The 22,900-nt window shown below is 52.4% G+C and overlaps 1 protein-coding gene across 1 annotated transcript in view; it reads right to left on the bottom strand.

Annotated features, from left to right (window-relative positions):
• Positions 1-3,563: 3,563 nt before the first annotated feature.
• PRDM5 (PR/SET domain 5) overlaps positions 3,564-22,900 on the bottom strand; it is a 370,296-nt gene continuing 350,959 nt past the window's right edge. The window contains exon 15 of the mRNA XM_029601140.1: positions 3,564-6,856. Coding sequence (XP_029457000.1) covers positions 6,692-6,856 — 165 coding nt within the window. The 3' untranslated portion in view covers positions 3,564-6,691. The remainder of the gene's footprint in view (positions 6,857-22,900) is intronic.

Here is a 22,900-nt window from a genome sequence, read left to right as displayed (position 1 = left end):
GACTCAGTGGGAGAAGCAACCGCATGACAGCTAGCGCTGGAGAAGCGCAGTTCCTCAGGTTTGGCTAGAGACAGCCCTCCTACTGACGCATCAGTGGGGGCACTGTTCTGGAAGCTCACCACAACACCTGTATAGTTCCTCTATTTATTTCTATTTAGATTACATTCAGATACTGAAGGTTTGTCCCTGTCCCCAGAGTTTTCACAATCTAAGGGGCCGATGCAAAAAAAAAGCACGGAAAGCGGGCGCTGAAAAGTCACCTCAGGCTTTCTTAACGTGCGCATGGCACCCGCAAGGGGGGCGCCATGCTATATTACAATTAGGGGGTCGCGTTAGCAAGGAGGCGCTAGGGTCACGACCTTAGCACCACTTTGCTAATGCGACCCCCGGGGTTACTGGCAATCTGCCGGTTACGAACACCGATGCCGATAAACTCGGAGTCGGTTTTCATAACGCAGCTGGCAGGATCTGAAAACAGACGCCGAGCATATCGACGTCAGTCTTCAATGCGGCCGGCTGAGTTTTTTGTTTTTTTAACTTTTAAAAGAAGCACAGAAAAGCTGTTTTTTCTGCTTTTCTGTGCTTCTTCTCAATGCGCTCAGCTATTAACGCCTGCTCCAGGCAGGCGCTAACAGCTGAGGGATAAATGTTCGTCTGAGACGCACATTTATCTTTTTGCATTTGGAGTGAACGAGTAATAGCCTCGCTCAGATGCATATGCATGGGATGAGCGCTATTGTATTCACTCCGCATCGGACGCGCGTTAAATAGGCGCTGATCCCCCTATTGCATTAGGGAGTGGATTAACACCTATTTAACCCGCGTCCAACTGCGGGTTATGCAGTGCGCTCGGCTGAGCGCACTGCATTGCACTGGCCCCTAAGTTTGTACCTGAGGCAGCAGAGGGTAAAGGGACTTGCCCAAGGTCACAAGGAGCGACGGTGGGATTTGAACGCTGGCGTCCCTGGTTCATAGCCCGCTGCTCCACTCCATCTAGGCTGCCTTACCTTCACTTCCCCATGCTCAGCAGCTAAGTCATACAACAAATTAATGATAAAGCTTGTATTTTTCATTTTTATTAAAACCATTTCTATGAGTCATAAAACAACAGAAAAGTACATGTTCATAGGATGGACACACGGCCGGTACCACACGCATAGCAAAAGCTGAGGTAGCACAGGTCTGACGCCTGTGAGCGAGAAACGTGATGGCAGAGAAAGACCAGCCACACCGGGGCTCACGAGTCTTACACCACTGCTAAGTCAATCGCCTTTGCATCGCAAATTAATAAAAGACTTTTTCTAAAAAATAAAAAAGAAAGACAGACATTTTTTATTTAAAACATTTAATAAAATGCTTTCAAAACGAGTAAAAATATATCCTCATTTAAAAAGTGTCAGTCCTCATTTCCATAACTTTCGGATTACAAACCAAAGAGGTCCATGTTTGAAGGGCTTTAGATGGACAAACCCTGCAGTTTCTGCCTGTTTGACTTACCCGGCGCCCTAGGCGACCGCCTAGTTCTCCTGACCCTGGGGCTGGAGCAATCCGTGGCAAACATCCGGCTACCTCGGGCGTTACCTGCTTAACTTTCAGACCATCTCAGAGCACACTCCTGCCACTGAATACCCGGTACAAGCCGGCCGGACGCCTGCCACTGAATATTGACCTCAAAGTAACATAATCAACTGCAGTTAGATGCTTACGGAGCAGGGACATGGTAAAAAGCTTTTGCATAGGCACGGAGGTGAACATTATTTCAAAATGGCGTACATTAATACATCCTGTGTTTGAGCAAGAGGAAGCAAGAGAACCTCCCACATAGGAGGCTCCTGAGTACGAAGGGAAGCCCAGGAGTGGAAGAAAGAAGAGCGATAAGTGGAGCTCCTCGGGGATGTTTATTAAAATGTATTAACTACTTGCACCACTGCACGGTTCTGTTCAATATCTTCGTGAGCGACATTGCGAAAGAGACGGAGGGTAACATTTGTCTTTTTGTGGTTCACATTAAGATCTGCAGCAGAGTGGACGCGCCGGGCGAAGAGGAGAGAATGAGAAGTGACCTGGAGAAGCGACTGAAGGTTTGGCAGCTGGGATTCAATCCAAGAGGTGCCGAGTCATGGGACGGAGGTACGGCAACTCGAAGGAGTTGTACGTGTTGGGGGGGCAAAAGACTGATGTGCACGGACTGGGAGGGAGACTTCGGCGCGACGGTGTCTGATGATATGAAGGTGGGGAAGCAATGCGACAAGGCGGTGCTGGCTGGGCTGCACAGAGAGAGGCATCATCGGCAGGAAAAAGGAAGTGGCCAGATCCTCGGTGAGGCTTCATCAGGAGTACTGTGCTCATCTCAAACAGGATAAGGACAGAATGGAAGCGGTCAGAGAAGGGCAACCAAAATGATGTGGGGTCTGCAGAGAAAACCATAAGAGATGAGACTGAAGGAAGAGAGAAGAGACACAAACCTGAAAGGAATTAATGATGCACAAAAATCAAATCTTTTCCGATGAAAAGGAAGCAATGTGAAACTCCAAGGGGGAAGGGTGGTGGATGCATGGAACGCCCTCACGTTAGAGGTGGAGATGACAAGAATGGTGATGGAATTCTAAAGGGTGTAGGAGAAATACAAAGGATCCCTGCTGATTAGAGATTGGAAATGAAGAAATGGGGTAAATTTTACTATCAAACCTAAAGTTTACATTTCTGCACAGGGGTTGCCTGCACAGAGCAGCAGCTGCTACTACCCTTAGCAGAAGGCTTTGGGGTATCCTGCATGGAGAGGCAGTTGGTACTATCCCTTTAAGAGAAGGCTTGGGGTGGCTGCATGGAGAGGCAGTTGGTACTACCCATCACAGAAGGCTTGGGGGTGGCTGCATGGAGAGGCAGTTGGTACAACCCATCACAGAAGGCTTGGGGGTGGCCTGCAAGGAGAGGCAGTTGGTAGTACCCATCACAGAAGGCTTGGGGGTGGCTGCATGGAAAGGCAGTTGGTGCTACCCATCACAGAAGGCTTGGGGGTGGCTGCATGGAGCAGCAGTTGGTACTACCCATCACAGAAGGCTTGGAGTGGCCTGCATGAAGAGGCAGTTGGTACTACCCATCACAGAAGGCTTGGAGTGGCCTGCATGAAGAGGCAGTTGGTACTACCCATCACAGAAGGCTTGGAGTGGCCTGCATGAAGAGGCAGTTGGTACTACCCATCACAGAAGGCTTTGGGGTATCCTGCATGGAGAGGCAGTTGGTACTGCCCTTAACAGAAGGCTTGGGGGTGGCCTGCATGGAGAGGCATTTGGTACTACCCATCACAGAAGGCTTAGGGGTGGCCTGCATGGAGAGGCAGTTGGTACTACCCATCACAGAAGGCTTAGGGGTGGCCTGCATGGAGAGGCAGTTGGTACTACCCATCACAGAAGGCTTGGGGTGGCCTGCATGGAGAGGCAGTTGGTACTACCCATCACAGAAGGCTTGGGGTGGCCTGCATGGAGAGGCAGTTGGTACTACCCATCACAGAAGGCTTGGGGTGGCCTGCATGGAGAGGCAGTTGGTACTACCCATCACAGAAGGCTTGGGGTGGCCTGCATGGAGAGGCAGTTGGTACTACCCATCACAGAAGGCTTGGGGTGGCCTGCATGGAGAGGCAGTTGGTACTACCCATCACAGAAGGCTTGGGGTGGCCTGCATGAAGAGGCAGTTGGTACTACCCATCACAGAAGGCTTGGGGTGGCCTGCATGGAGAGGCAGTTGGTACTACCCATCACAGAAGGCTTGGGGTGGCCTGCATGAAGAGGCAGTTGGTACTACCCATCACAGAAGGCTTGGGGTGGCCTGCATGGAGCGGCAGTTGGTACTACCCTTAAGAGAAGGCTTGGGGGTTGCCTGTACAGAGCAGTAGTTGCTGCTAACCTAAAATTATAAAATAAAAAACCCCAAACTTGCTGGGCAGACTGGATGGACCATTTTGGTCTTTATCTGCCGTTATTTATTTTATTATTTATTTTAAACATTTTATATATCGATAACCGTTTGCACATCGTACCGGTTTACATACAACAGAATACAGGCGCCCGGGAGAGGGCATAACCTTTACATAGAACATAAAACTGAAATAAATTAAATTATAACATTGAAGGTGTTGGAAAACTCCAATAAGGAATTTAACTATAACTAGAGATATTAGGTAAGAGCTAACAGGAGAGTTGGAATAAAACTTTGAGGCTATTTACAGGGGGAGGTAGATATAAATCATTAGATGAATACGAACAGAACAAGGAGGAAGAGAAAGTAAGGGTAGGAGGTGGTGGAATGGGAGTTAAGGGGGAAAGAGAGGAATTAGGAATAAGAGGGGAGTAAAAGGTTAGTCTAGTGTTTAGGAGTAGGCCTGTAGAAACACTAGGTTACTATGTGGAAATGCATCATATAATACCTAGGAACCTTACATCTGTGCGTGCTTTACAAATCTGTGGGATTTTAACATTTTCAACAGATGGCGAAATATATATATATCTGTGCCGACTCGCGACTGCGTGAAGACCGCAAATCTAAGGGTGAAAAAGGCCAACAAGCGAGCAGGTCAGTGAACTGAGCGCACCCTCACCCTGGTATTTTCTGTCTGTGAAGATAAATGTGCTTCAAAGTAATCCTTTAGCTTGCTATCCCAGTCTCTGACAGGTCTCTCTCACACACACACACACATGTTGAAATGCACCCCGGTGCTACGCTGTCAGTATGTACAGATGGAACACGTGTGATGTACAATCTCTGGAGATTTCTTAAGAAAGCCCGCATAACAGGAGAACAGCAAGACAATCCTGAAACACGTACAGGTATCCTAGGCCACAGATTAATCAGAAATGGGAAAGCCATGACCGGCTGCGTGCATTTCCTCACCAGCTCCATGGACAAACTATCGCCTGAGGCAATCTACCCTGCGCGACTGAGCCAGTTATGGCTATTAAAGCTTCACCTTCACAAGTACTTCAACAAATATCTGCACATTTAAAAGTTAAAAGAAAAAATGATCTGTGCAATTCTGCGTCTTTGGGTAGCAGCGGAAAGCAAGCAAGAAAGAAATAATACGGGAAGAAAAACAACATCCTCTGTAATTCAGCGCTGCAGTGCACAATACTGCTCCAGCCAGGTAATGACCACCTTCTTTCAGGGACTTAACGCAGGTCCTACGGCCTGGTCAGAAGGCTCTTAGTTACAAGTCAGGATCGGCAAAGAATCTGTTGTTTGTTTCGTCAGTAACCCCACTGTCCAGAGGAAGATTTTACCCCGAGAGGAGGACAAGCTGTGGAAGGTGCCTCCAGGGAACGGAGGCTTTACCCTGATGTGATGGAGGCGGCCTAGACATCAGCAACATAAAGAGAGAGGAGGCTTTAAACAAGTTGCTCCTGGGGGTTTTGGTCTACAATAGGGTTAGGACCTTGCCCAGTTAGAAGCAAATCAATTTAGCCTGGCAGAGAAGCAAGGGCCCTGCAAAGAGGAATATGAACGGGAGAGAAGACATGATGCCACTCGGTGAAGCATTTCTACGGGGGCGGGGGAGTCGGAGAGATAGGGGCAGTCCAAGCAGAAAGACAATTCCCCTGGAAAAGGTGGAAAAGAGCACCTAAGGCGTAGAGACCAAGGATAACAGGTGGAGCAGCACAGCCAGAGAACGTTGGCAGGTTTCCAGCGACCACTCCGGGTGGGCAGAGTCCTGTAGGGCAGCAGTCAGCACCGTCCATAACCGGTCAGGTTTTCAGGGTAACCCTAGTCATTATGCATGAAATAGACTGCATAAGGGATATCCTGAAAACTCGACCGCTTAAAAGGTCCTCGAGGACTGGAGTTGCCCACCACAACGGCAGGGAGCCTGCACAACCTGCGGCTTTAGCCTGTCTTAAGAGGATGGCAGATTACAGCAGTAGAGGGGGTTTTAAGTTGTTGTACAGCTTTAGGCCAAACGATATACGTATGGGAACACTGCTGTCTGAAGGAAGGGACTGAGAGGTCACAGAGCCAGAAAACAAGTCAAGAACATTTGCCTGCTCGCGTGGTGGTTTTGGATCTATCGCTTAGCAATCAAGGACAAGGCGTTACGAATCTCCTGCTACACAGAGGAGTGTTTAAAAATGTGGAAGGCGCCTCCAGAGGAAGGAGGTTTTACCCCGAGGAGGGTAAATGGTACGGAAGGCACCTCCAGAGGAAGGAGGTTTTACCCCGAGAAGGGGTAAAAGGTACGGAAGGCGCCTCCAGAGGAAGGAGGTTTTACCCAGAGAAGGGGTAAAAGGTATGGAATTGCCTCCAGAGGAAGGAGGTTTTACCTTATGAGGGTTAGAGCTGCCTCTTAATGTTTCTTATTGCTTTATCCTATGGGGATGCCAGAAGCACGGCTGAAACAGACTGAACAGAACAGGATGCATGGTTACGTCTCTTGCAATCTAGCTGAAGGTCTTTCCTAGGGATGACTTGCAGAGGTGCTTGAGGATCTTCTTGGAAGCCTCCGCTCTAAGAAGGTCAATATTCACCTGGAGAGCACCTCCACACAGTGCCGTCCCCCTACACGTCAAGCAGTGCTCGGGGCATTTCAGGAAAGCACTGGCACCTGATGCCTGACGTGAAGTTTCTGATCTGCTGGCCCTGCTCCTTTCAGTCACCTTTCCTTGGGTTGAAGTGAAGACCCAGGCTGTCCCATCAGGTAACGTGCTCAGCCGTCAGTCTCGCCATGCACGTTCTCCATGTGCACCTTCAGGTAGTCGTTCCTGGTGAACTTCTTGTGACACAGCTGGCATTCAGCCATGGGACGGTTGGGATTGTGCGTCAGCTTGTGCCGGATCAGCATTTTCTTCAGGCTGAAGGACAAGTCACAAACCTAAAGGGGGCCAGAAGAAAAATAAAAGCAAAACCGCGTCAAGACAATTCTCCCACTGATGTACGGGCAGCAAAGAACAATGCAGGCAAACATTACAGGGAATCTCGCATCGCAGCCTCATGCACATAATCAAGCGGGAGAAACGGGCCTGGGATCGCTTCCTGAGTCAGGCCTCGTGCTCCCTGGGCCTGGATATGTTCTGGAGCCTGGGAGGAGGGAGTAATGGCCGTCGTGCAACAGCAGCAGCTAGCTTTTTTTTTTTGTGATTTACTTTTCAAAACTCTCTTCCCTGTGCTCCCCAGCATTCTGGGTTCACAAGTTCCCAACACAGCAGCCTGGAGCATGAGCCCAGCTGAGCAGCGCTGCCGGGCGCACAGGGGAAACTCTCGCCAGGAAGCTGCGCTGGAAGGCCCAATGGTGACTGCTCCGAGACTTGGTCCCGAATGAGCAGGAAGCCAACCCACCCCCCCTACAAAGAAAGAAAAAGGGATGAATTCCTAAATTCCCAAAACAGAAACTCCTTCAAAAAAAGGCTTTAGAAACATAGAAACATAGAAATGACGGCAGAAGAAGACCAAACGGCCCATCCAGTCTGCCCAGCAAGCTACGCACTTTATCCATTTTTATTTCCCTTTTTCTCTCTCCCACCTGTTACTATTGGCTTCCAGTACCCTCCGGCCCTAATTACCCTCCACCCCACCACCAATTTAGAGAGCAGCTCTGTATCTGCATCCAAGTGACATCCAGCTCAATTAGGGGTAGCAACTGCTGTAACAAGCAGGCCACCCCCTTGCCCCATACTCTTACCCACCCCTGTTATTATTTTTTGTTTGTTTTTTTATTTTTTTTGGAGATAGCAGCCCTCCATCCTTCCACTCCGTGAAGGTGGAACACCAACCACTGGCCACTGGCATCCCGCTCCGTGAATGCCTCTGTGGCTACTGCCGCTCCGTGCAGTGTTTGAATGCCTCTGTGGCTACTGCCGCTCCGTGCAGTGTTTGAATGCCGCTGTGGCTACTGCCGCTCCGTGCAGTGTTTGAATGCCTCTGTGGCTACTGCCGCTCCGTGCAGTGTTTGAATGCCGCTGTGGCTACTGCCGCTCCGTGCAGTGTTTGAATGCCTCTGTGGCTACTGCCGCTCCGTGCAGTGTTTGAATGCCGCTGTGGCTACTGCCGCTCCGTGCAGTGTTTTGCTGCCTCCTCTTTATTCACGCCCTCCAGACTTGATGGATCCACAGTGTTTAGGATGCAAGGCGTGGCTTTTTAGTAAGGTTGTAAAAGACTGGCTTCCTTTTATGCAAAGCTAGAGCTCTGTAACGTTTGGAAATGATGAATGCACGACTTATTTTTATTTAATTTCTTATTTCTAATGGGTATTGGACTGTTTTTGCATGGTTTATTGTAATTTTCTTGAGAGAACGTACCTCGTATTGTCTTGATTTGTAAGCTGCTTGGAGCTTTTATTAAGACAAGGATCTCAAAAAGGAAAGTAATAAATGTAACCAGGTGTGAAGGCAGCTGGGGTTTCAACCAGAGGATTTCATGTTAGACAAAGAGTGGTCTGAAAGGGAAGGAGGGGGGGATCAGTCCTGACCACCCTGTCCTTCACTTCACATTCAGCAAACATAATTCTCACTCCTAGTCCACAATAAACTCAGTCAGGACGTTCCCCTTTCCACACAGCTCCCAGCTTCCCAGGAGATCAGGAACCTCTGTAGCTCTCTGCAGAAACCTGAATCATTTTGCTTAGGAAATAATGAACATTATCCCTGGGTGTGAGACACAAGGAAACAGATCAACTCTTGGGGCTTTGCTGCCGCTGTGGGAGACAGGATACGTGGCTCGTTGGACCAGTAACCTGCTGGTGGCTTCTCAGGGGGTCCAGCTGGGCCACTCCACAGCCTGCACTTCCTTCATCTGCATCTTCTTATCCAGGCAGTAAAAGGTGCTGCAATACTTCATTTCATTTATTAAATATTTACCCCAAACTACTGCGCCCTCCCTACCACTGTCTTCTAGAATCACCGTGGGTGCTTGAGCAAACTCCTCCACTGTGTCCTCAGCAGGGTAACTGGGGTTGAGTTTAGCACCCCCCAGTCATCCTGACAAGTTGGCTGCCATCTTCCATATCTGAATCCTTTAGGCCTAGTGTCACCGGGTGCGCAAACCGTGCCCTTGCACAGGGCGGCACAGCCAGGGGCAGCCTCGGGAGCATGGACAGGCCTGTGATGCCACCGCGGAAGGGGAAGCCTGTCCTGCAGCTCCTCGTGTGCCGGCCCCACACCGTCGCGGTGCTAGCACTTCCTTTACGCTCCTCTCGCGATGAGAAGAGGAAGTGCTCGTACCATGGGGCCAGCACGCAGGAGGGGCCGCAGAACGGCTGCCCTCCCCAGCGAAGGAGAAGCATCTCCATGCAGCAGTGGCGGAGCAAGCAAAAGAGCTCCTGTGAACCCAGCCTGCCCGGGGAAAAGCGCAAGATGAGTTTGTTTGGTCCCATTTGTGAAATCCACATTCTCAATGATGCAGAAACAAGTAAAATAGCAAAAATTGAAACGGAAGATGGGAAAGTAGAAAAACACTTTTTATTTTATGATGGAGAATCAGTTGCAGGAAAGGTTGCAAGAGAAGGACACAGGGATGCATATATGAGTGTGTGTGACTGGGAGCCTGCCTGGGATGGGTGAGTGCGTGTGAACGGGACACGGCCTGGGATGGGTAAGGCTGCGTGAACGGGACATGGCCAGGGATTTGGGTGGGTAAGGCTGCGTGAACGGGACACGGGCTGAGATTTGGGTGGGTAAGGCTGCGTGAACGGGACACGGCCTGGGATTTGGGTGGGTAAGGCTGCGTGAATGGGACCTTGCCAGGGATTTGGGTGGGTAAGGCTGCGTGAACGGGACACGGCCTGGGATTTGGGTGGGTAAGGCTGCGTGAACGGGACACGGGCTGGGATTTGGGTGGGTAAGGCTGCGTGAATGGGACCTTGCCAGGGATTTGGGTGGGTAAGGCTGCGTGAACGGGACACGGCCTGGGATTTGGGTAGGTAAGGCTCGTGAATGGGACCTTGCCAGGGATTTGGGTGGGTAAGGCTCGTGAATGGGACCTTGCCAGGGATTTGGGTGGGTAAGGCTGCGTGAACGGGACACGGCCTGGGATTTGGGTGGGTAAGGCTGCGTGAACGGGACACGGCCTGGGATTTGGGTGGGTAAGGCTCGTGAATGGGACCTTGCCAGGGATTTGGGTGGGTAAGGCTGCGTGAACGGGACACGGCCTGGGATTTGGGTGGGTAAGGCTCGTGAATGGGACCTTGCCAGGGATTTGGGTGGGTAAGGGTGTGTGAACGGGACACGGGCTGGGATTCGGGTGGGTAAGGCTCGTGAATGGGACCTTGCCAGGGATTTGGGTGGGTAAGGCTGCGTGAACGGGACACGGGCTGGGATTTGGGTGGGTAAGGCTGCGTGAACGGGACCTTGCCAGGGATTTGGGTGGGTAAGGCTGCGTGAATGGGACACGGCCTGGGATTTGGGTGGGTAAGGCTCGTGAATGGGACCTTGCCAGGGATTTGGGTGGGTAAGGCTGCGTGAACGGGACACGGCCTGGGATTTGGGTGGGTAAGGGTGTGTGAATGGGACACGGGCTGGGATTTGGGTGGGTAAGGGTGTGTGAATGGGACACGGGCTGGGATTTGGGTGGGTAAGGCTCGTGAATGGGACCTTGCCAGGGATTTGGGTGGGTAAGGCTGCATGAACGGGACACGGCCTGGGATTTGGGTGGGTAAGGCTGCGTGAACGGGACACGGCCTGGGATTTGGGTGGGTAAGGGTGTGTGAACGGGACACGGGCTGGGATTTGGGTGGGTAAGGGTGTGTGAATGGGACACGGGCTGGGATTTGGGTGGGTAAGGCTCGTGAATGGGACCTTGCCAGGGATTTGGGTGGGTAAGGCTGCGTGAACGGGACACGGCCAGGGATTTGGGTGGGTAAGGGTGCGTGAACGGGACACGGGCTGGGATTTGGGTGGGTAAGGCTGCGTGAACGGGACACGGCCTGGGATTTGGGTGGGTAAGGCTGCGTGAACGGGACACGGCCTGGGATTTGGGTGGGTAAGGCTCGTGAATGGGACCTTGCCAGGGATTTGGGTGGGTAAGGCTGCGTGAACGGGACACGGCCTGGGATTTGGGTGGGTAAGGCTCGTGAATGGGACCTTGCCAGGGATTTGGGTGGGGAAGGCTGCGTGAACGGGACACGGCCTGGGATTTGGGTGGGTAAGGCTGCGTGAATGGGACCTTGCCAGGGATTTGGGTGGGTAAGGGTGTGTGAACGGGACACGGGCTGGGATTCGGGTGGGTAAGGCTCGTGAATGGGACCTTGCCAGGGATTTGGGTGGGTAAGGGTGTGTGAACGGGACACGGGCTGGGATTTGGGTGGGTAACGCTGCGTGAATGGGACCTTGCCAGGGATTTGGGTGGGTAAGGCTGCGTGAACGGGACACGGCCAGGGATTTGGGTGGGTAAGGGTGCGTGAACGGGACACGGGCTGGGATTTGGGTGGGTAAGGCTGCGTGAACGGGACACGGCCTGGGATTTGGGTGGGTAAGGCTGCGTGAACGGGACACGGCCTGGGATTTGGGTGGGTAAGGCTGCGTGAACGGGACACGGCCTGGGATTTGGGTGGGTAAGGCTGCGTGAACGGGACACGGCCTGGGATTTGGGTGGGTAAGGCTGCGTGAACGGGACACGGGCTGGGATTTGGGTGGGTAAGGCTCGTGAACGGGACACGGCCTGGGATTTGGGTGGGTAAGGCTCGTGAACGGGACACGGCCTGGGATTTGGGTGGGTAAGGCTGCGTGAACGGGACACGGCCTGGGATTTGGGTGGGTAAGGGTGCGTGAACGGGACACGGGCTGGGATTTGGGTGGGGAAGGCTGCGTGAACGGGACACGGGCTGGGATTTGGGTGGGTAAGGATGCGTGAACGGGACACGGCCTGGGATTTGGGTGGGGAAGGCTGCGTGAACGGGACACGGCCTGGGATTTGGGTGGGGAAGGCTGCGTGAACGGGACACGGGCTGGGATTTGGGTGGGTAAGGCTGCGTGAACGGGACACGGCCTGGGATTTGGGTGGGTAAGGCTGCGTGAACGGGACACGGCCTGGGATTTGGGTGGGTAAGGCTCGTGAACGGGACACGGCCTGGGATTTGGGTGGGTAAGGCTGCGTGAACGGGACACGGCCTGGGATTTGGGTGGGTAAGGCTGCGTGAATGGGACCTTGCCAGGGATTTGGGTGGGTAAGGCTGCGTGAACGGGACACGGGCTGGGATTTGGGTGGGTAAGGCTGCGTGAATGGGACCTTGCCAGGGATTTGGGTGGGTAAGGCTGCGTGAACGGGACACGGCCTGGGATTTGGGTAGGTAAGGCTCGTGAATGGGACCTTGCCAGGGATTTGGGTGGGTAAGGCTCGTGAATGGGACCTTGCCAGGGATTTGGGTGGGTAAGGCTGCGTGAACGGGACACGGCCTGGGATTTGGGTGGGTAAGGCTGCGTGAACGGGACACGGCCTGGGATTTGGGTGGGTAAGGCTGCGTGAACGGGACACGGCCTGGGATTTGGGTGGGTAAGGCTCGTGAATGGGACCTTGCCAGGGATTTGGGTGGGTAAGGCTGCGTGAACGGGACACGGCCTGGGATTTGGGTGGGTAAGGCTCGTGAATGGGACCTTGCCAGGGATTTGGGTGGGTAAGGGTGTGTGAACGGGACACGGGCTGGGATTCGGGTGGGTAAGGCTCGTGAATGGGACCTTGCCAGGGATTTGGGTGGGTAAGGGTGCGTGAACGGGACACGGGCTGGGATTTGGGTGGGTAAGGCTGCGTGAACGGGACCTTGCCAGGGATTTGGGTGGGTAAGGCTGCGTGAACGGGACCTTGCCAGGGATTTGGGTGGGTAAGGGCTGCGTGAATGGGACACGGCCTGGGATTTGGGTGGGTAAGGCTCGTGAATGGGACCTTGCCAGGGATTTGGGTGGGTAAGGCTGCGTGAACGGGACACGGCCTGGGATTTGGGTGGGTAAGGGTGTGTGAATGGGACACGGGCTGGGATTTGGGTGGGTAAGGGTGTGTGAATGGGACACGGGCTGGGATTTGAGTGGGTAAGGCTCGTGAATGGGACCTTGCCAGGGATTTGGGTGGGTAAGGCTGCGTGAACGGGACACGGCCTGGGATTTGGGTGGGTAAGGCTGCGTGAACGGGACACGGCCTGGGATTTGGGTGGGTAAGGGTGTGTGAACGGGACACGGGCTGGGATTTGGGTGGGTAAGGGTGTGTGAATGGGACACGGGCTGGGATTTGGGTGGGTAAGGCTCGTGAATGGGACCTTGCCAGGGATTTGGGTGGGTAAGGCTGCGTGAACGGGACACGGCCAGGGATTTGGGTGGGTAAGGGTGCGTGAACGGGACACGGGCTGGGATTTGGGTGGGTAAGGCTGCGTGAACGGGACACGGCCTGGGATTTGGGTGGGTAAGGCTGCGTGAACGGGACACGGCCTGGGATTTGGGTGGGTAAGGCTCGTGAATGGGACCTTGCCAGGGATTTGGGTGGGTAAGGCTGCGTGAACGGGACACGGCCTGGGATTTGGGTGGGTAAGGCTCGTGAATGGGACCTTGCCAGGGATTTGGGTGGGGAAGGCTGCGTGAACGGGACACGGCCTGGGATTTGGGTGGGTAAGGCTGCGTGAATGGGACCTTGCCAGGGATTTGGGTGGGTAAGGGTGTGTGAACGGGACACGGGCTGGGATTCGGGTGGGTAAGGCTCGTGAATGGGACCTTGCCAGGGATTTGGGTGGGTAAGGGTGTGTGAACGGGACACGGGCTGGGATTTGGGTGGGTAAGGCTGCGTGAATGGGACCTTGCCAGGGATTTGGGTGGGTAAGGCTGCGTGAACGGGACACGGCCAGGGATTTGGGTGGGTAAGGGTGCGTGAACGGGACACGGGCTGGGATTTGGGTGGGTAAGGCTGCGTGAACGGGACACGGCCTGGGATTTGGGTGGGTAAGGCTGCGTGAACGGGACACGGCCTGGGATTTGGGTGGGTAAGGCTGCGTGAACGGGACACGGCCTGGGATTTGGGTGGGTAAGGCTGCGTGAACGGGACACGGCCTGGGATTTGGGTGGGTAAGGCTGCGTGAACGGGACACGGGCTGGGATTTGGGTGGGTAAGGCTCGTGAACGGGACACGGCCTGGGATTTGGGTGGGTAAGGCTGCGTGAACGGGACACGGCCTGGGATTTGGGTGGGTAAGGCTGCGTGAACGGGACACGGCCTGGGATTTGGGTGGGTAAGGCTCGTGAACGGGACACGGCCTGGGATTTGGGTGGGTAAGGCTGCGTGAACGGGACACGGCCTGGGATTTGGGTGGGTAAGGGTGCGTGAACGGGACACGGGCTGGGATTTGCGTGGGGAAGGCTGCGTGAACGGGACACGGGCTGGGATTTGGGTGGGTAAGGATGCGTGAACGGGACACGGCCTGGGATTTGGGTGGGGAAGGCTGCGTGAACGGGACACGGCCTGGGATTTGGGTGGGGAAGGCTGCGTGAACGGGACACGGGCTGGGATTTGGGTGGGTAAGGCTGCGTGAACGGGACACGGCCTGGGATTTGGGTGGGTAAGGCTGCATGAACGGGACACGGCCTGGGATTTGGGTGGGTAAGGCTCGTGAACGGGACACGGCCTGGGATTTGGGTGGGTAAGGCTGCGTGAACGGGACACGGCCTGGGATTTGGGTGGGTAAGGCTGCGTGAACGGGACACGGCCAGGGATTTGGGTGGGTAAGGCTGCGTGAACGGGACACGGCCTGGGATTTGGGTGGGTAAGGCTGCGTGAACGGGACAGGGCCTGGGATTTGGGTGGGTAAGGCTGCGTGAACGGGACAGGGCCTGGGATTTGGGTGGGTAAGGCTGCGTGAACGGGACACGGCCTGGGATTTGGGTGGGTAAGGCTGCGTGAACGGGACACGGCCTGGGATTTGGGTGGGTAAGGCTCGTGAATGGGACCTTGCCAGGGATTTGGGTGGGTAAGGCTGCGTGAACGGGACACGGCCTGGGATTTGGGTGGGTAAGGGTACGTGAACGGGACACGGGCTGGGATTTGGGTGGGTAAGGCTGCGTGAACGGGACACGGCCTGGGATTTGGGTGGGTAAGGCTGCGTGAATGGGACCTTGCCAGGGATTTGGGTGGGTAAGGGTGTGTGAACGGGACACGGGCTGGGATTCGGGTGGGTAAGGCTCGTGAATGGGACCTTGCCAGGGATTTGGGTGGGTAAGGGTGTGTGAACGGGACACGGGCTGGGATTTGGGTGGGTAAGGCTGCGTGAATGGGACCTTGCCAGGGATTTGGGTGGGTAAGGCTGCGTGAACGGGACACGGCCAGGGATTTGGGTGGGTAAGGCTGCGTGAACGGGACACGGGCTGGGATTTGGGTGGGTAAGGCTGGGTGAACGGGACACGGCCTGGGATTTGGGTGGGTAAGGCTGCGTGAACGGGACACGGCCTGGGATTTGGGTGGGTAAGGCTGCGTGAACGGGACACGGCCTGGGATTTGGGTGGGTAAGGCTGCGTGAACGGGACACGGGCTGGGATTTGGGTGGGTAAGGCTGCGTGAACGGGACACGGCCTGGGATTTGGGTGGGTAAGGGTGTGTGAACGGGACACGGCCTGGGATTTGGGTGGGTAAGGGTGCGTGAACGGGACACGGGCTGGGATTTGGGTGGGTAAGGCTGCGTGAACGGGACACGGCCTGGGATTTGGGTGGGTAAGGGTGCGTGAACGGGACACGGCCTGGGATTTGGGTGGGTAAGGGTGTGTGAACGGGACACGGGCTGGGATTTGGGTGGGTAAGGCTGCGTGAATGGGACCTTGCCAGGGATTTGGGTGGGTAAGGGTGTGTGAATGGGACACGGGCTGGGATTTGGGTGGGTAAGGGTGTGTGAATGGGACACGGGCTGGGATTTGGGTGGGTAAGGCTCGTGAATGGGACCTTGCCAGGGATTTGGGTGGGTAAGGGTGTGTGAACGGGACACGGGCTGGGATTTGGGTGGGTAAGGCTTGTGAATGGGACCTTGCCAGTGATTTGGGTGGGTAAGGGTGTGTGAATGGGACACGGGCTGGGATTTGGGTGGGTAAGGCTCGTGAATGGGACCTTGCCAGGGATTTTTGTGGGTAAGGGTGTGTGAACGGGACACGGGCTGGGATTTGGGTGGGTAAGGCTTGTGAATGGGACCTTGCCAGGGATTTGGGTGGGTAAGGGTGTGTGAACGGGACACGGGCTGGGATTTGGGTGGGTAAGGCTCGTGAATGGGACCTTGCCAGGGATTTGGGTGGGTAAGGCTGCGTGAACGGGACCTTGCCAGGGATTTGGGTGGGTAAGGGTGTGTGAACGGGACACAGCCTGGGATTTGGGTGGGTAAGGCTGCGTGAACGGGACACGGCCTGGGATTTGGGTGGGTAAGGCTGCGTGAACGGGACACGGGCTGGGATTTGGGTGGGTAAGGCTGCGTGAACGGGACACGGCCTGGGATTTGGGTGGGTAAGGGTGCGTGAACGGGACACGGCCTGGGATTTGGGTGGGTAAGGGTGCGTGAACGGGACACGGGCTGGGATTTGGGTGGGTAAGGCTGCGTGAACGGGACACGGGCTGGGATTTGGGTGGGTAAGGCTGCGTGAACGGGACACGGCCTGGGATTTGGGTGGGTAAGGGTGTGTGAACGGGACACGGGCTGGGATTTGGGTGGGTAAGGCTGCGTGAATGGGACCTTGCCAGGGATTTGGGTGGGTAAGGGTGTGTGAATGGGACACGGGCTGGGATTTGGGTGGGTAAGGGTGTGTGAATGGGACACGGGCTGGGATTTGGGTGGGTAAGGCTCGTGAATGGGACCTTGCCAGGGATTTGGGTGGGTAAGGGTGTGTGAACGGGACACGGGCTGGGATTTGGGTGGGTAAGGCTTGTGAATGGGACCTTGCCAGTGATTTGGGTGGGTAAGGGTGTGTGAATGGGACACGGGCTGGGATTTGGGTGGGTAAGGCTCGTGAATGGGACCTTGCCAGGGATTTTTGTGGGTAAGGGTGTGTGAACGGGACACGGGCTGGGATTTGGGTGGGTAAGGCTTGTGAATGGGACCTTGCCAGGGATTTGGGTGGGTAAGGGTGTGTGAACGGGACACGGGCTGGGATTTGGGTGGGTAAGGCTCGTGAATGGGACCTTGCCAGGGATTTGGGTGGGTAAGGCTGCGTGAACGGGACCTTGCCAGGGATTTGGGTGGGTAAGGGTGTGTGAACGGGACACGGGCTGGGATTTGGGTGGGTAAGGCTCGTGAATGGGACCTTGCCAGGGATTTGGGTGGGTAAGGCTGCGTGAACGGGACCTTGCCAGGGATTTGGGTGGGTAAGGGTGTGTGAACGGGACACGGGCTGGGATTTGGGTGGGTAAGGCTCGTGAATGGGACCTTGCCAGGGATTTGGGTGGGTAAGGCTTGTGAATGGGACCTTGCCAGGGATTTGGGTGGGTAAGGGTGTGTGAACGGGACACGGGCTGGGATTTGGGTGGGTAAGGCTCGTGAATGGGACCTTGCCAGGGATTTGGGTGGGTAAGGGTGTGTGAACGGGACACGGGCTGGGATTTGGGTGGGTAAGGCTTGTGAATGGGACCTTGCCAGGGATTTGGGTGGGTAAGGGTGTGTGAACGGGACACGGGCTGGGATTTGGGTGGGTAAGGCTCGTGAATGGGACCTTGCCAGGGATTTGGGTGGGTAAGGCTGCGTGAACGGGACCTTGCCAGGGATTTGGGTGGGTAAGGGTGTGTGAACGGGACACGGGCTGGGATTTGGGTGGGTAAGGCTCGTGAATGGGACCTTGCCAGGGATTTGGGTGGGTAAGGGTGTGTGAACGGGACCCTGACTGGTTGCGTGTGTGAGAGAGAGAATGGGAACCTACCTTGGGTAGGGGGGTATGTGTGAGAGACAGAATGGGGTGTGTGAGTGTGAGTGCATATATGTGAAACACAATAGGGCTGCAGGTGGATCCCAACCTACCAGCAGCTGAAATGAGAGGAAGGCCCAGGGCTGCTGGCAGATCCCAAGCACAGAAGAGCTGGAGATGCTTGGGAGTGTCTGAGATAGGAAGCACGTGTGTGAGCTTGTGTAATCCATCCCAATCTCAGGGTAACACAAAATCAGAGTGTGAATTTTTAAAATCTTTTTTAGTTTTACTTTTTTGGGTGTAATTTGATGTGTTTGCTGTTTTGAAATATTTTAATGGTGTCTGGGACACCCAAAAAATTGTATATGAGTTTTCAATTATTCAATCTTTTATTTGTTAGCTATATTTTAAATATTTGTTTTCTTTTTATGTTATGATTATATATTTATTATATTTCTTGATTATATTATTAAGAACATAAGAAAATGCCATACTGGGTCAGACCAAGGGTCCATCAAGCCCAGCATCCTGTTTCCAACAGTGGCCAATCCAGGCCATAAGAACCTGGCAAGTACCCAAACACTAAGTCTATTCCATGTAACCATTGCTAATGGGAGTGGCTATTCTCTAAGTGAACTTAATAGCAGGTAATGGACTTCTCCTCCAAGAACTTATCCAATCCTTTTTTAAACACAGCTACACTAACTGCACTAACCACATCCTCTGGCAACAAATTCCAGAGTTTAATTGTGCGTTGAGTGAAAAAGAACTTTCTCCGATTAGTTTTAAATGTGCCCCATGCTAACTTCATGGAGTGCCCCCTAGTCTTTCTATTATCCGAAAGAGTAAATAACCGATTCACATCTACCCGTTCTAGACCTCTCATGATTTTAAACACCTCTATCATATCCCCCCTCAGCCGTCTCTTCTCCAAGCTGAAAAGTCCTAACCTCTTTAGTCTTTCCTCATAGGGGAGCTGTTCCATTCCCCTTATCATTTTGGTAGCCCTTCTCTGTACCTTCTCCATCGCAATTATATCTTTTTTGAGATGCGGCGACCAGAATTGTACACAGTATTCAAGGTGCGGTCTCACCATGGAGCGATACAGAGGCATTATGACATTTTCCGTTTTGTTCACCATTCCCTTCCTAATAATTCCCAACATTCTGTTTGCTTTTTTGACTGCCGCAGCACACTGAACCGACGATTTCAATGTGTTATCCACTATGACACCTAGATCTCTTTCTTGGGTTGTAGCACCTAATATGGAACCCAACATTGTGTAATTATAGCATGGGTTAGTTTTCCCTATATGCATCACCTTGCACTTATCCACATTAAATTTCATCTACCATTTGGATGCCCAATTTTCCAGTCTCACAAGGTCTTCCTGCAATTTATCACAATCTGCATGTGATTTAACTACTCTGAACAATTTTGTGTCATCTGCAAATTTGATTATCTCACTCATCGTATTTCTTTCCAGATCATTTATAAATATATTGAACAGTAAGGGTCCCAATACAGATCCCTGAGGCACTCCACTGTCCACTCCCTTCCACTGAGAAAATTGTCCATTTAATCCTACTCTCTGTTTCCTGTCTTTTACACATTTTGTAATCCATGAAAGGACATCGCCACCTATCCCATGACTTTTTACTTTTCCTAGAAGCCTCTCATGAGGAACTTTGTCAAATGCCTTCTGAGAATTAGATCTAAAATTGCTCCCTCTCTTGCCAGTTCCTGAACCAATTGCTCCATAAAGCTGTCATTTTTTCCATTCAGGAACGTTATCTCTCTAGCGTGACCCGATGATACATTTACCCAGTCAATATTGGGGTAATTGAAGTCTCCCATTATTACTGCACTACCAATTTGGTTAGCTTCCCTAATTTTTCTTAGCATTTCACTGTCCGTCTCACCATCTTGACCAGGTGGACGGTAGTATACCCCTATCACTGTAGTCTTCCCCAACATACAAGGGATTTCTACCCATGGAGATTCGATTGTGCATTTAAGTCTCATGCAGGATGTTTATCCTGTTGGACTCTATGCCATCCCTGACATAAAGCGCCACACTTCCTCCCGACTGCTCCTCTCTGTCATTGCGATATAATTTGTACCCCGGTATAGCACTGTCCCATTGGTTATCCTCCTTCCACCATGTCTCTGAGATGCCAATTAAGTCTATGTCATCATTCACTGCTATACCTTCTAATTCTCCCATCTTACTTCTTAGACTTCTGGCATTAGCATACAAACATTTCAAAGTGTGCTTTTTGTTTGTATTTCCATTCTGCTTTTTAATTGATAAGGATAAGTTAGAATTTTTTAGCTCAGGTGAGTTTTTAGTTTCAGGCACTTGGACTACTTTTCTAATTATTGGAACCTCACTGTCGAGATGCCCTAATTCTAATGCATCATTAGTATCCTTTAAAGATACCTCTCTCCGAACCATGCGCTGCTGAGCGACTGTCGGTTTTCCCCTTTGTTCTAGTTTAAAAGCTGCTCTATCTCCTTTTTAAAGGTTAGCGCCAGCAGTCTGGTTCCACCCTGGTTAAGGTGGAGCCCATCCCTTTGGAAGAGACTCCCTCTTCCCCAAAAGGTTCCCCAGTTCCTTACAAAACTGAATCCCTCTTCCTTGCACCATCGTCTCATCCACGCATTGAGACTCCGGAGCTCTGCCTGCCTCTGGTGACCTGCGCGTGGAACAGGGAGCATTTCAGAGAAAGCTACCCTGGAGGTTCTGGATTTAAGCTTTCCCAGTCTTTTGCATCGAGTGTCACATGTATGATTTTTTACCCGCCGGTGAGAAGTTGTACATGTGCATGCGATGCAAAGAGCTCCTGGCTCTCAGAGAATGAGTCTGATCTCTGGAGGCTAGAGTGGCAGACCTGGAGGAGCTGAGGCAGACAGTGAGGTATATAGATGAGACCTTCAGGGACATAGTAGCCAAGTCCCAATTCCAGTCTGGCAGCCCCACTGCTGCCTTGGATCAGAAAGGTTTCCTGGTTGGAGTGTGGCAGAATTCTCTCATGACTGGAGCAGTGTGGCAGAATTCTCTCATGACTGGAGCAGTGTGGCAGAATATTCTCATGACTGGAGCAGTGTGGCAGAATTCTCTCATGACTGGAGCAGTGTGGCAGAATATTCTCATGACTGGAGCAGTGTGGCAGAATTCTCTCATGACTGGAGCAGTGTGGCAGAATATTCTCATGACTGGAGCAGTGTGGCAGAATTCTCTCATGACTGGAGCAGTGTGGCAGAATATTCTCATGACTGGACCAGTGTGGCAGAATTCTCTCATGACTGGAGCAGTGTGGCAGAATATTCTCATGACTGGACCAGTGTGGCAGAATTCTCTCATGACTGGAGCAGTGTGGCAGAATATTCTCATGACTGGAGCAGTGTGGCAGAATTCTCTCATGACTGGAGCAGTGTGGCAGAATATTCTCATGACTGGAGCAGTGTGGCAGAATATTCTCATGACTGGACGAGTGTGGCAGAATTCTCTCATGACTGGAGCAGTGTGGCAGAATATTCTCATGACTGGACCAGTGTGGCAGAATATTCTCATGACTGGACCAGTGTGGCAGAATTCTCTCATGACTGGAGCAGTGTGGCAGAATATTCTCATGACTGGAGCAGTGTGGCAGATTTTCTCATGACTGGAGCAGTGTGGCAGAATATTCTCATGACTGGACCAGTGTGGCAGAATATTCTCATGACTGGAGCAGTGTGGCAGAATTCTCTCATGACTGGAGCAGTGTGGCAGAATATTCTCATGACTGGACCAGTGTGGCAGAATATTCTCATGACTGGAGCAGTGTGGCAGAATTCTCTCATGACTGGAGCAGTGTGGCAGAATATTCTCATGACTGGACCAGTGTGGCAGAATTCTCTCATGACTGGAGCAGTGTGGCAGAATTCTCTCATGACTGGACCAGTGTGGCAGATTTTCTCATCATTGGACCAGTGTGGCAGAATAATCTCATGACTGTTGGCCAGATTAGTGTGAAACAAACTGCTGCTGTTTTATCTGATGACAAGATAATGAATAAGGAGAACTGTTCTGGGGTCTGTGGCTTTCAACATAACTGATACACCCACGTCACCCACTTCAAAACACACCGGCTGTGGTCTTGGCATGCTACTGTAAACAGTTTTTATTTTTTATAGGTGTGTGTATATATCCTCTAGTCTGTAATTGTAGCATTTGGAATTAGCCCAGCTGCTCCTATAAAAATGATATACACCCTATCCACAACTTGACATAAATAAAAGGGAGGAAGAAGGCAAAACCTAGCAGGGCCTGGTACAGTGGTGGCTGACATCCCTGACGAGGGTTATTCACTATGGAAGATTGTGAAGCTGCGACAGAGTGTGCAAACGTTCACAGTACTAGTATGGTAAGAATGAGCTAATGTGCACTATTTCCATGAGCAACATAAGGCCAGTGTATCACTGCTTTATCCACCAATCGGATTAAATCAAACCCTAACATTCAACTAAAACCCGGTACATTATCCACACAGTTATTACGTCTTACGTAAACAGTGGGGGTAAAAGCAATGTTGTTATTCAAGACGACGTCCGAGAAGAACAGAGGATCCTTAGTGGCAGGGAATTGAGATCAAAACTGGCAGGGGAAATGGGTCTTGAGCTGAAGACATAGTCTACATTTCTGCTTAGCTGATTTATCAAGGTGCCAAGCACTGATGGTGAAACTATGGCGCGAGTGCCCAAAACCAAGCTCGCGGGCGGCAAACCGAGAATCCAGAAGTAAGGCTACTAAATAAAGGCTGTAACACTGGTACCCAACAAGGTACAAACTAACCGAGAATCCAGAAGTATGGCTACTAAATAAAGGCTGCTACACTGGTACCCAACAAGGTACAAACTAACCGAGAATCCAGAAGTATGGCTACTAAATAAAGGCTGCTACACTGGTACCCAACAAGGTACAAACTAACCGAGAATCCAGAAGTATGGCTACTAAATAAAGGCTGTAACACTGGTACCCAACAAGGTACAAACTAATCGAGAATCCAGAAGTAAGGCTACTAAATAAAGGCTGTAACACTGGTA

The sequence above is a fragment of the Rhinatrema bivittatum genome, chromosome 1 (genome assembly GCF_901001135.1).
Source record: "Rhinatrema bivittatum chromosome 1, aRhiBiv1.1, whole genome shotgun sequence".
NCBI classification, from domain to species: domain Eukaryota; kingdom Metazoa; phylum Chordata; class Amphibia; order Gymnophiona; family Rhinatrematidae; genus Rhinatrema; species Rhinatrema bivittatum.
Note: the sequence above shows the minus strand (reverse complement) of the source record. Positions and strands in the feature narration are given on the sequence as shown.